Source organism: Heterodontus francisci, chromosome 36, assembly GCF_036365525.1.
Source record: "Heterodontus francisci isolate sHetFra1 chromosome 36, sHetFra1.hap1, whole genome shotgun sequence".
Classification (NCBI taxonomy): domain Eukaryota; kingdom Metazoa; phylum Chordata; class Chondrichthyes; order Heterodontiformes; family Heterodontidae; genus Heterodontus; species Heterodontus francisci.
Genome location: NC_090406.1, coordinates 22,513,442 through 22,527,961, shown reverse-complemented (window position 1 = coordinate 22,527,961; position 14,520 = coordinate 22,513,442). Strand labels below are relative to the sequence as shown.

Here is a 14,520-nt window from a genome sequence, read left to right as displayed (position 1 = left end):
GGAGAAATTGTTGGTGATATATGGTTTTGTTGGGAAAATATAAATGAAACCACATTTGGACACAGAAGAGAGGTGTCAAAGGAAGATGGAAAGATTGACTTTTTTTTTCATTCATGGGATAAGTTGGCAAGGCCAGGTAAGAATTTTTTTTCCCCCTAAAGGGCATCAATGAACCAGTTGGATTTTTATGACAAGCCAATAGTTTCATGCTCACTATTACTGGTAATAGCTTTTCATTTCAGATTTATTTAATTAATTATATTTAAATTCCCCAGGTACTATGGTGGGATTTGAACTCATGGCTCTAGATCATTTAATCCAAGCCTCTGGATTACTAGTCAAGTAACATAACCACAGTGCTACCATACCCCAATATTGGGAGTTATAGAGAGATTGAAGATGAATGGCATGTTACCGTCACATAGGGCGTTATTACTCACTGACATAATCCTCGGTCATTCTTCTATGTGACTACTTGTTCTGGGAAACTGCCACGCTTCTTTTCACCCCAAAGAGCAGATCACCACTGGTGTTAATCATTGCCATACTTATTCCTTTTGCTGGAAGTGCAAGAATTCTGTATCTTCTGCACAGTGGGTGTCATTGGCATCCACTGATGCTCATACAATTGCAACCTTTAATTAAAATTTGAGGTCAATTGTGAGGTTTTTGGTAGTGACTGTGAGAGAAAACTCACATTAAAGGAGTTTTCTATATAAGAGTTTGTCCCAGGTCGAGTAAAACATGTGTATTGAGAACTGAGTAACAGTCAAGATTGGGTCCTGTAATATCACCCTTTGAATGTGAGTCTCGAGCTGTAGAACCACTTCAGGTGACAGCATTCTTTCATCCCCGCCAGTTTTCTCCCAAACATTAAAATTTCAAGATACCCAAATGCTTGAGTTCATTCTCTTTAGTTGGTTGAGTTCTCAGTTTAATAACTGAATTGAAAACCATGAAGAAGTAGTATAATACTAGGCTGAAAAGAGACAAGTGACCTCCCCATTCAGTCTGTTTGGATAATGCCTCTGTGCCTGTTCATCACACTGTTTACTCTCTAGAGGGGCAAGTTAGTTAAGTTATTGTGACAAAAGAATGAAGTCTGGATTGGAGAGAAAAAAAGTTACAGCAAGATATTTTAAAAATAAAAATGGAAACTGCTGGAAATACTCTGCAGGTCAGGCAGGATCCGTGGAGAGAGAAATAAAGTTAACATTTCGAGTTGATGGCCTTTCATCAGAACTGGAAGAAGTTAGTGATGTACCAGATTTAAAGCAAGTACAGAGGCAGAGAAAGGGGGTAGGGGAGGACATAACAAGATGAAAGGTCTGTGATGGGATGGAAGGCAGGAGTGACAAAAAGGATGGTGGTGTAAGGCAAAAAGGAATGGTAATGGAACAAGTAAAGAATCAAAAGTTGGCTTTAGAGGAGGTGTAAATGGCAATTACAGAACCATTACCAACAGCTGCCGTCCTAAAACATGGGTGTTGTGCTCATGATCTGAAATTGTTGAACTCAGTATTGAGTTCGGAAGGCTGTAAAGTGCCTATTGGAAAGATGTGGTGCTGTTCCTCAATCTTATGTTGAGTTTCATTGGAACAGTGTAGGTGTGTTTGATGGTGACATCACACTGGAGATGGTGTAAAATGGTGGAGGTTGATCCATTGAATGTGAAGGCTTCTGGGATGGAAGGCACCCAGTGACTATGAAGCAACCAATGTTTTCAAGTCAGGATGGTTTGTGACTTGGAGGAGAACTTGGGGGTGGTGGTGTTGTTAGAGTCAGCGTCATAGAGTCGTAGAGTCGTACAGCATAGAAACAGGCCCTTCGGCCCACCGTGTCCATGCCGACCATAATGCATATCTGTACTAATCCCACCTGCCTGCATTAATTCCATATCCCTCTATGCTTTGCTCATTCAAGTACCTGTCCAGATGCCTCTTAAATGTCGCTACTGTTCCTGCCTCCTCCACCACCTCAGGCAGCTCATTCCAGATACCCACTATTCTTTGTGTGAAAAATTTACCCCTTTGATCCCCTTTAAACCTCCTCCCTCTCACCTTAAATCTATGCCCTCTAGTTTTAGTCACCCCTACCATGGGAAACAGACTCTGGCTATCTACCCTATCTATGCCTCTCATAATTTTATATACCTCTATCATGTCCCCTCTCAGCCTCCTTTGCTTCAGGGAAAACAGACCCAGCCTATCCAATCTCTCTTTATAACTCAAGCCCTCCAAAACAGGCAACATCCTTGTGAATCTTTTCTGCACCCTCTCTAGCTTAATCACATCTTTCCTGTAGTGCGGCGACCAGAACTGCACACAGTACTCCAAATGTGGCCCAATCAACGTTATGTACAACTGCAACATGACGTCCCAACTCTTGTACTCAGTGCCTCGGCCGATGAAGGCAAGCATGCCATACACCTTCTTCACCACCCTGTCTACCTGTGTTGCCACTTTCAGGGAACTATGTACTTGCACCCCAAGGTCTCTCTGCTCAACAACACTCCCTAGGGCCCTGCCATTCACTGTATATGTCCTGTCCTGGTTTAACTTCCCAAAATGCATCACTTCACACTTGTCTGCGTTAAATTCCATTTGCCACTCCCTTGCCCACTTTCCCAGTTGATCTATATCCTGTTGTAACCTTAGACAACCTTCTTCACTGTCCACTATACTACCAATTTTGGTGTCATCTGCAAACTTACTAATCATGCCCCTTACATTCACATCCAAGTCATTAATATATATGACAAACAACAGAGGGCCCAACACCGATCCCTGCGGCACACCACTGGTCACCGGCCTCCAATCTGAAAAACAACTCTCCACTACCACCCTGTGCCTCCTATCACCAAGCCAATTTTGTATCCAATTAGCTAGCTCACCCTGGATCCCATGTGTTCTAATCTTCTGGACCAGTCTACCATGCGGGACCTTGTCAAAGGCCTTGCTAAAGTCTATATAGACAACGTCTATCGCCCCCTGCCCTCGTCAATCCTCTTGGTCACCTCCTCGAAAAACTCAAATCAAATTCGTGAGACATGATTTCCCTTGCACAAAGCCATGCTGACTATCCCCAATCAGACCATGCCTTTCCAAATGCATATAAATCCCATGTGCTTACTGCTCTTGCTCTTCTAAGTGGTAGAGGTTGCGGGTTTGGAAGGTGCTGTTGGAGAAGCCTTAGTGAGTCGCTGCAGTCTACAAGATAGTACACAATGCAACCACTGTGCGCCTGTGGTGAAGGGAGTGAATGTTTAATGTGGTGGATGAGATGCCAGTCAGGCCAGTTGCTTTGTCCTGGATGGTGTTGAGCTTCTGGAGTGTTGTTAGAGTGACACTCATCCAAGCAAGTGGAGAGTATGCCATCACACTTCTGACTCTTACTTGCTCTTGTAGTCACAGTATTTATGTGGCTGATCCAGTTAAGTTTCTGGTCAATAGTGACCCCCAGGATGTTGATGGTGGGGTATTCAACAATGGTAATGCTGTTGAATGTCATGGGGTAATTAGATGTTTTCTTGTTGGAGATGGTCATTGCATGGCACTTGTGTAGCACAAATGCCACTTGCCACTTCTAAGCCCTCGCCTGAATGTTATCCATGTCTTGGTGCATGTGAGAACGGACTGTTTCATTATCTGAGAAGACGAATGGAACTGAACCTGTGCAATCATCAGCAAACATCCCCACTTCAGCCTCATGTTGGACGGAAGGTCATTGGTGAAGCAGCTGAAGATGGTTGTGTCTAGGGCACAACCCTGATGAACTCCTGCAGCGATGTCCTGGGGCTGAGTTTATTGACTTCCAACAACAATGACAAATATCTCCCTTTGTGCTAGATATGACTCCAAAGAGTGGAGAGTTTCCCCCCTGATTCCCACTAACTTGCTCGGATTCCTTGATGCCACACTCAGCCAAATGCTGCCTTGACATTAAGGGCAGTTACTGTCACCTCACCTCTCGAATTTAACTCTTTTGTCCATGTTAGGACCGAGTCTGTATTGATGTCTGGAGCCAAATGGTCCTGGCAGAACCCAAACTGAGCCTCAGTGAGCAGGTTATTGGTGAATAAGTGCTGCTTGACAGCATATTTGATTACCTCTTCCATCACTTTGCTGATGATTGGGAGTTGGCTGATGGGGTGGTGATTGGCCAGATTGGATTTGTCCTGTTTTTTGTGGACTGGACAAACTTGCCCAATTTTCCACTTAGTCAAGTAGATGCCAGTGCAGTGGCTGTATTGGGACAGGATAGGGGCACTACTCGTTCTGGAGCACAAGTCTTCACCACTGCAACCAGAATGTTGCTGGTGCCCATATCCTTTGCTGTATCCATCGTACTTCACTGTTTCTTGCTATCACATGCAGTGAATCAAATTGGCTGAAGACTGGCTTAGGCAATAGTGGAGATCTAAGGGGGAGGTAGACATAAATCATCCACTTGGCACTTCTGCATCCCTCCGCGATACCCTGGTCCACTCCTCAATCGCCCCTAACACCCCTCCCCTTCCCACGGCAGCTTCCTATGCAAGCTCAGGAAATGCAACACCTGCCCTTTTACCTCCTGTCTTTCCACCATCCAGTGACCCAAACACTCCTTCCAGCTGAAACAGCGATTTACTGGTACTTGTTTCAATTTAGTGTACTGCACTCACTGCTCACGATGCAGACTCTTCCAAACTGGGGAGACCAAATGCAGATTGGGTGACTGCTTTCTGCAACACCGCTGTTCAGTCTGTAGGTATAATCCCGCGCTTCTTATCATATGCACCCACGCTTCCTCTAACCTTTGTCCTCAACCTCCTACACATGTTCCAATGATGCTTGAGGAACGGTACTTTATCTTTCCATTGGGCATTTTACAGCCATCTGGACTCAACATTGAGTTCAACAATTTCTGATCAAAACCACAACTGCCATTTTTTTCAGACAACAGCTTTTGATAATGAATCTGCTATTGCCATTTACACCTGATTGAAACCCATCTTTTGTTTCTTTACTTGTCCCATTACCATCCTCTTTTGCTTTGCCCCATCATCCCTAATGTCATTTAATCTCTCTTGCCTATCATAGACCTTTTTGTTCTTTGCTCCTCTCCCACACCACCCCCCCCCCCCTCTCTTTCCCTGCCTCTGTACTTGCTTAAAACCAGTTTCATGTCTAATGCTTTCCAGTTCTGATGAAAAGTCATTGACCTGAAGCGTTAACTTTGTTTCTGTCTCTCCAGATGCTGCCTGACCTGCTGAGTATTTACACCATTTTCTGTTTTTATTTTAGATGTTCAACCTCCACAGTATCTTGCATTGTAAGATATTTTTAAAATACTTTTGAATGGTGCCTTGCACCTAGATTTAAAAAAAAAAGTACTGTGTAATACCATACCATAGTCTTCAGCAGGAGTCATGGCACCCTCTTATTGTGAAAATTGACAATATTCGAAAATGGGCTTGATTGTAACACAATAAACCACATGGGATGTAACTTGCTAGAGCTTTGTGTTGGTGCAATTAAAGTTTATCATTTTTGAAAACTGCACTGTCCTACATATGTTTAATATATTTTAGGAATATATATATTAAAATAATGAATTTCTGAAAGGAATTGTCCAAATTGAGTTTGTTTTAAAGATAACTTAAATTGGTAAAACACGATTACTTTTTACAATTGGATCAATTGATCACACGTACCCAGCTTGGATAACATTACATCGCGCATTTGAATGAAAGGGCTCAGTCATCACCTCTGTCTTCACTGGTCTACATCTGGCTCCTTGCCCTTATAAAATATTGAAGTTAAAATCTTCATCCTCATCTTCATATCCACCCGCTGCCTCATTCAAGCTTCCCTACTGCCTCCTTCAGCCTTGCATCTCTTCCCACACCATTCAGTTATTTGACTCTTTGCTTTCATATTCATACAGCACAAAAGATAGTCATTCAGCTTATCGAGCTTATGCCAACTGTTTGAAAGAGCTATCCAATTAGTCCCACTCCCCTGCTCTTTCCCCATAGCCCTGCAATTTATTTCTTCAAATATAAATCCAATTCCCTTTCGAAAGTTACTATTGCTTCCACTACCCTTTCCAGTATTGCGTTCCATACCACAACACCATTGGTAGCAGAGCCTTCAGTTGTCTCAGCCCTGCTTTTCTGAACCCCCTGCCTGAATTTGTTTAGCTCTCTACTTCTAGCTTCATCTTTGAAAGCTTGCTTCAGGCACCTCTTTCCAGTGAAACTTCAGCCATTTCATGCCTGCTAACTTTTCCTCAGTTGCTCACTGTATGAAGTGTTAGGTTTTTCTCGATTATCTATTTCCCCTTTGTAAAGCACCTTCTGACATATCATAGGTTAAAGGTGCGATATAAGTTAAAATTGTTGTTCTTGTTGTTTCACAGTTGAAAGGTGGATTACCAGTCATTGTGTAACCAGGGTAAAGCTATTCATCTAGGATAAGCATGTTAAATCAACCTGGAAATGGAAATATTGTATTTTAAAATCTTAATTTTTAATGCAAAACAAAATGAACTTGTGATTCTAAATTTAAATTCCAAGGAGACTGTCGTACAATTTTGCTAGAAATTAAACTGGGGCTTTGTACAGCTTTAAAGATATTATTATTTTTTCTTTAATAAAATGATGCAATGGTTTAAACAGCTGATTTTCTTGTCCCTTGTTGAAGGCCAGTTTTAAGATGCCATGACGTTTTATGAAGGATGTGTCGTTGCCATTTGTGAGATAAGATAGATATTTGTAAGTTAAGTAGGCTGGCTAAGTCAGTCATTTCAAAGGACAGCTAAGGTCGGCCTCACCAGAAGCAACATTTGTTCTGTTTCACTGTTAGTTATAACCCCATGAGCTCAGCTATTTCTCCTGCCACATATTTATATTATCCAATGAAAAAATTTAATTTATAATATTACATCATAAGTCTTGTACACAAAACATCTCAGCAATATACAAGTGTTGATGTCTGATCTGTTTATTATTCAAGAGGCCCCGCAGACACTATGTAAAATATCAAATAACAGAACTTATCAGAGTGCATTATTAAAAAGTGTTAATGCGTGGCATTTTTCAGATGTGTTGAGGTTCTTGTACTAATAAGTCAGAAAACTAATGCGAATGGAGATAAGCAAATACTTAACCTATCAGAAAGATAAAAATTAGACAGAAAACTATATACTATTAAGATTAAGTTACATAATTTGTAAGTGATTTTCAATGGAGCAAAAAATTGATGATCTACTTTGGTTAAAAATTAGCATGGAATAATTCCACATTATACAACAAGCATAATAATGTGTTGAATAATATTTTCTGTGAAAGGCTTGCTTCTCCATCATGTCTTAAACTATCGTTAACTGAGTATTTCTTCATAGGTAGTGCTTGACATGATCGACATTTGTAAATTAAGTTGACCGGACAAGTCGCAATTGAGGAAAGGGGAAGGGAGCCTCGAGTGGATATGTTTACCCTATCTCACTGCTCTCTACAGTTAGTTTCAGGGCAGGAATAGTAGAGATCTGCCTGCCCTCTTGTATGAGGCAAGGGTACTTAAAGAGAAAAACTATTTAAAATATTTTTAAGAATCACAATTGAAATTAATAGTCTACTTTTAAAAGAAAAGAGAAAAAGTATGTACAGTTTGTTCACAAAAAATGGAGTACCAGTGTAAAAATGATATTTTCTTCAGCATTTGTCCAGGGCAGGTGTGATCAATCAATCCATTTGGAAAAAGTAATTATTTTATTCTGCCCTTGGAAGCTGGGGGTGGGGGCAAGCAAAATGGCAGGGGGCTCCAATCCCAATGTTGCCAGGCCCCCTGCCATTTTGTCCAGGCCTCTTCCCACCTCCACCTCCATTTTGAGGGAGGTGGAGGGGCCCGCCACTACTGGGCAACGTCCTCGGGTAAAGCCTGGCGGCCTCCTAGCGGGGTTGGGGAGTTCCATTCTTTGGAGGCGATTCAAGACGCATAGAGGGCCCCAGCCGCGGCGATCATCACCCCACCATAAGACAACACCCCACCCTGTCTCCATTCAACATTTCTAGGGTCTCCTTCATCAGTGCTGCAGGGCCTCCTGCAGTACCAGCAGTTGCCACAGATCCCAGTAGTGCTGCCGGTACTGCACATCTCTGGCAACGGGAGCTTGTCCCTTAAAGGGACAATGTCCCCGATGGTGGGTAGTTAATTGCCTGCCTGCTGCAAAATAGATTTGGGGGTCCGACGGAGGGTCAAGGCTGGGTCTACCCCCACGTTCCAGCCTGCTGCCAGGAACCCATATCGAACGAATAAAATTCTGCCCATTGTCTTCTATAATTTTAACATATCATTAAAAAAATTTTTGGGACGATTACTTTCAGAAGCTTATTATTTTGATGAATATTTCTAAAGTATAACTAAAAAATAAATGGGGAGGAAAAGGAAAGTTGACACTTTTAAAGGGCTTTATAACTGACTAGGTTGATGGATGGTAAATCATCAATTCTGAAGAATATTATTGAGGTTAGTCGCCTAGATATCACTCAGCATCTCACGTAATTCAGCCTAAATTTTGCATTGCACAGTTGGTGGAAAAAAGAATTTAGGCTTGGAAAGAGATAAATGAACCATTTCTGTACGTGAGAAGGCACATGGCCAATAAACTTCAACCTGTCTACCAAAATGGAGTTCTAAAGTGTATTGTTTTTTCTGAGAAATAAACGTATGTCCTCCAATAGAGCAATTTGACATCCTTAATTTCTATTTCAAGAGGTTACACAGGGTGGAACTTAAGATATGAATAAATTAAGCTCTGCCGTAATTATGAAAACATGGATCATCTGAGACGGAACAAAGATAACAGCAAATGTAAAGAGGATATTGTTATGCTCTGAATTAGCAGGCCAAACTCTTGCAGTACAAACTTTCAACTAATGTCCAGGGTAGCCTATAACACAATCACTCTTAGTGCCATTCCATTTCAAATATTTTTCAATCTTACTGACAATAAATGTTTTTCTCTTAGCACATCTCTGATGTTGGCAACTCTGTATCCAGGTTCAAACTCAATGTAGCCTTGTAATATTTTAATTGTATTATATACATAATAATTTGCAGTGAGACATTTTTACTAAATTGGAGATTTGTTAAAATCGCTGTTTCAGTTTAGAAGCAAAAGTACTTATATTTACATATGCTAACTTAACTTTCTCTTTTCTTGTAGGATTCCTGAAAGTAAATCATCAGCACATAGCTCAGAAAATAAAACCTCTCTTCAACACCATGCGTGAAACCACTGTGGAGCCACCTGTGTGCAATTCTACGCTGTTGAGTAGAAACATCAGTTCTAAAAGCAGCACACATGCTTCCCCTTGGTTCTCAACTGTATTTGCAACTGTTGGACTTATGTCTAATCTGGTCGCCTTTGTGGTGCTAATAAATGCTTACAGAAAAGCACGGAGTAGGTCAAGATCTTCCTTCTTGATTTTCCTATGTGGCTTGGTTGTGACAGATTTTTTAGGCCTTGCTACAACTGCATCTATAGTTCTTACCTATCATCATACGGCTTTCGAGTGGGATGAAGTCGATCCTCAGTGCCACCTTTGCAGATTTTTGGGATTTTCAATGGTGTTCTTTGGACTCAGCCCTCTATTGCTGGGGGCTACCATGGCAGTGGAACGGTTTTTCGGGATAAACAAGCCATTCCTGCGTTCTACCAATTCCTCAAAACGACGTGCTTGGTGTATTGTGTTTATTATTTGGCTGTTTTCTTTTTGTATTGGACTGTTGCCCATTTGTGGGCTCGGACATTATACACACCAGTGGCCTAATTCCTGGTGTTTTTTTAACATGACAAACAACACAAGTGATGTTGCATTTTCATTATTGTTTTCTAGTGTGGGATTGTTATCTCTGGCAATGTCTGTTTTCCTTAATACAATCAGCGTGGTTACACTGTTCAAAGTTTGCTTTAACAGATTAAGTGTTGAAAGGAGCAGAGACCATGAAGTAGAGATGATGGTACAACTGTTGGGAATAATGGTTATTGCAACAGTCTGCTGGGCTCCATTATTAGTAAGTACCAATTAATTCTAACTCTGTTTTAACACTGTTAATTACTGGATAAATTACTAATTGACCTTTCTGATGCTATTTACCAGTCAGTAATAATAGTGGTCTATATAGTGAGGCATAGATAAATGTTAATTGATCACATGCTTCAACTACCCAGATAAACTGCTAATATCATTGTGTAGTTCTTTAATGAATGATGTCCTAGTGGTCACAAGGTATTGGTCGTCCCCTGCTCTTTTTGTCCGTCAGATTTGTGATGACTTTAAAATGTGAGTTTGAGAGCTGTAGGTCCAACAGGCGGTAAAAAAGACAAATGGTATGTTGGCCTTCATAGCGCGAGGATTCGAGTACAGGAGCAGGGATGTCTTGCTGCAATTATACAGGGCCTTGGTGAGACCACACCTGGAATATTGTGTGCAGTTTTGGTCTCCTTGTCTGAGGAAGGATGTTCTTGCTATAGAGGGAGTGCAGCGACGGTTTACTAGACTGATTCCTGGCATGGCGGGACTGACATATGAGGAGAGATTGAGTCGGTTCGGATCATATTTGCTGGAGTTCAGAAGAGTGAGGGGGTTCTCATAGAAACCTATAAAATTCTAACAGGACTTGACAGGGTAGATGCAAGAAGGTTGTTCCTGATGGTGGGGAGTCCAGAACCAGGGGTCATAGTCTAAGGATATGGGGTAAACCTTTCAGGACTGAGATCAGGAGAAATTTCTTCACCCAGAGAGTGATGAGCCTGTGGAATTTGCTACCACTGAAAGCAGTTGAGGCAAAAACATTGTACATTTTCAAGACGTTATAGCTCTTGGGTCTAAAGGGTATGGGGCGAAAGCAGGAACAGGTTACTGAGTTGGATGATCAGCCATGATCATAATGAAGGGTGGAGCAGGCTCGAAGGGCCGAATGGCCTACTCCTGCACCTATTTTCTATGTTTCTATGTAAGCTTGGTCTGCCTGTCAGATTGGACACACTTAACCAAGCAATTCTGAAACTCCATGAAAGCAGTGGAATATAAGGCTGATGTCAAATAGTTTTGTAACACCATTGGCTTTGCACTTATAAACTTGAGAATTTTTTTGACAATTTAGAAACATTATCAAAACTCTTCAATAAAAATATTATAAAAGTTCGGGGGAATGATTTTTGTCATTAATTATGGTTGTATTAGTTTGCTCCATATTATCATTGCCTTCTGGTAAATGCTTGTACTGTTTACCACAATGATTTTGAACTCTGCTCATCAGCTCCAAAAAGATGTTAGACTAAAGCTTCATCGAAAGAAAGAATTTGCATTTATATATCGCAATCTCTGGACATCCCAAAGTGCTTCACAGCTAATGAAGTATTTCAGAAGTTTAGTGACTGTTACAGTGGAGGAAAACAGGGTAACCGATTTGCACACAAGATTCCTTAAACCGCAATGAGATATTGATCAGACAGTTTTTTTTTTTAAGTGATATTGGTTGATGGATAAATTTTGGCAGAACACCAATAGTGCCACTGGATTATTTATATCTACCTCAGAGGCCTTGATTTAACATCTCATCTGAAAAACGGCACCTCCAAAAGTGAAGCACTCCCTCAATATGCCACTGAAGTGTCAGCTGGGATTCTGTGCTCAAATCTCTAGGGTGGGACAAGAACCAACAGCTCCCTCTTCTGTTATTTGAAATGGGCATTAGTGTTTACATGGCAACAGTTGCAGAGGAGCAGGGAGCTGTACAAAATGTCTTCCCCAACCAACACCACCAAATCGAGGATTACCAACCATTCATCTCATTGCTGGTTGTGGAATCGTGCTGTTCACATGAACTAGCTGCCATGGTAACATGAAAAGAGTCATTGTCCTTCAAAATAATTTACTGCTTGTGAAGCACTTTCAGACATTTATGCAAGACGTGATACGCAATGTCTTTCTTTCTTAGTTCCACTTCAGCGTTTACTATACTAGACATGGCAAATGGGATTGCAAGGGCAGTTTATTACCTGGATGCATAATGTGGTCTGTTGCATTTATTTGATGTAACAATGCCCATCTTGTCAAGGAAATAGGAAGATCTGAGATTATTTAAAAAATTCAAAGTGATAGAAATGATATGAATTTTGTAGTTCTGTAAATTGGTGTTATTTAAAACTATTCAGTTTACTGCAGATATTATATATGAAAGGATGGATATGATATTAATAACATTAGCTTTTATGGAGCCTCTTTCATGTCCCAAAGTTGCTTTACATAATGAGTTTTGAAGTGCAGTTAGTTTTTATGCAGGCAAGCTACTCATGAAACAAATATATAGCCAGTGGAAACTTAAATGCTAAAGAACGTAACACTTGTTTGTTGATTTTCCACAGTTATTTATCCTCAAGAAGGCTTCTACAGATACACCAAATGACTTGGACCTGGCAAAAACTCTAATTGTTTGCATTCGCATTGCCACATGGAACCAGATCCTGGATCCCTGGGTTTATATATTATTTAGAAGATCGGTTTTGAGGAGAATCAACCCAAGCCTTCGATCAAGACCTTCAATCTCATCATTATATCCCACAATGAATGCATCCTATCATAGAAGATTGACGCAAGCATCAATGACGACCTCATAGTGTATTATTACAGCTGAATTCAACAGAGCTGTCACCAAACTAGACTAATTTGTACTTACTGTAAATATGTATTTTATATTGCATTAAAGCTTGCTTCTTTTAAATATGGATAAAGCACAGAATGACTTGGTGGCCTGACCTTGATTTTTAGAAGTGCACAGGCTAAGTGATTTTTAATTAGTTTTCATGTCAAATTATATTTTTTATATAAAGTGCTTCCTTAAAATGCAGTAGTCAACTTTGGGTTTCCCATACATACAGGACTAAATTGAATCATTTCGCAATTTGTCAACCAAGGTTGCATTGTGTTCAATTATCCTAGTTAAAGCTCAAGTGGCCAATGAGAACTTCTTAAATGTGCTGATTTAAAAAAAAAACATTTTCATGGTTTTGTGACATTTCTGCATCATTTGTGAGAAAGAAAAAATGTACTGAACTGTCTTTTAACAAGAAACTGGCACATTGGCAGATCAATGAAATTTTGGAGTACTTTAAACATTTTGTTGCCCATTGTGAGATGCGTGGAAACTAAACTAAATATTAATGAAGTGAACTTTTTGAATTTTGTACAGTCATGACATGCAGCTGGCTCCTGCTCAACTCCGAAATTTCTATGGAAATTTAATGTTCATTTTGGTTAATGCATAAACCACATCTGTTAATGGTCATCTTCCAGAAGTCATAGTACTTTCCAGATGCTTTACATTGTTATTACTCAACCACCTAAACCGATTGTGTAAGTAAAGTCACAGTCCATGCAGTAAAACCTGAAAATCATCCAAGCAGAAGAGGAATAACATTCATGTGGTTCCCATTATCAGAAGATTTTAGTTACATGCTGCCTGTTGAATGGTGATAGTGGGAGCTGGTAACTAGTATCAACAGGCAGAGTCAGAGTCCTACTATTAACTTTTATTTAATATTTTGTGAACTGTTTGGTCCAAAATGGCTTCAATGGAAAGGAAATAGGATGGAATGTATAACAGGCAGCTAATCCACTACCATCTGTTTTGTACCCCCATCTAAGTTTAATTTTACCCCAAGATTTCAGTTAATATTTGGGCCTCTCATTTGCAACTTGTATTATTGTAGCATTGATACAGTAAAACCAAAATGTACCATCATTTTATCTCATAGGTACAATACTATTACCATACTATATATGTATTTTGTACTCGCAGGCTCTGTGGGGTTGATTTTAACTTGGCCAAACCAGTGTTATCGAGGTGCTGATCGTCTCAAAGTGGGGTCGATAGAACTGATAGATGCTGAGACGATGTTTCCCCTTGTGGGGTATCTAGAACTAAGGAGTATAGTTTCAAAATAATGGGTAACCCATTTAAGGTGGAGATGAGGAGGCATTTCTTCTCTGAGGGTTGCGAATCTTTGGAATTCTCTACCCCAGAGAGCTGTAGAGATAGTATTCAAGGCTCAGATAGACAGATTCTTGAACTATAGGAGAGTCGAGGATTATGGGCAACTGCCAGAAAAGTGGAGTTGAGGCCATGATCAGATCAGCCATGATCTTAATGCATGCAGAGCAGGCTCGAGGAGCTGTATGGCCTACTCCCGCTCCTATTTCTTATGTTCTTATGTTGCTGCTCCATTAACACTGATGCTTCAGCCCCCATCATTTTGATTGGGGTCTATCATTGGCCAGCTGAAGTACAAGTTTGACTTTGGTGATGCAACAGATAAAAACCCAAAATGGTATGCTTTTTAATTAGTTCAATGAGGCCAGAAGGAGAAAAAGGTGCACCTCTGGGCACCACAGATATTATGTGAGCTACTACCATCCCTCCCAGTCCCCAGGACTTTCCTTGCTGCCCAAAAGTTTGGATGTTAGTCAAA

The 14,520-nt window shown here is 40.6% G+C and overlaps 1 protein-coding gene across 1 annotated transcript in view; it reads left to right on the top strand.

The window, feature by feature from the left end:
* Positions 1-12,783, top strand: part of tbxa2r (thromboxane A2 receptor) — a 32,685-nt gene extending 19,902 nt beyond the window's left edge. The window contains exons 2-3 of the mRNA XM_068016348.1: positions 9,211-10,061; positions 12,418-12,783. Coding sequence (XP_067872449.1) covers positions 9,270-10,061; positions 12,418-12,669 — 1,044 coding nt within the window. The 5' untranslated portion in view covers positions 9,211-9,269 and the 3' untranslated portion in view covers positions 12,670-12,783. The remainder of the gene's footprint in view (positions 1-9,210; positions 10,062-12,417) is intronic.
* The last annotated feature ends 1,737 nt before the right edge of the window (positions 12,784-14,520 follow it).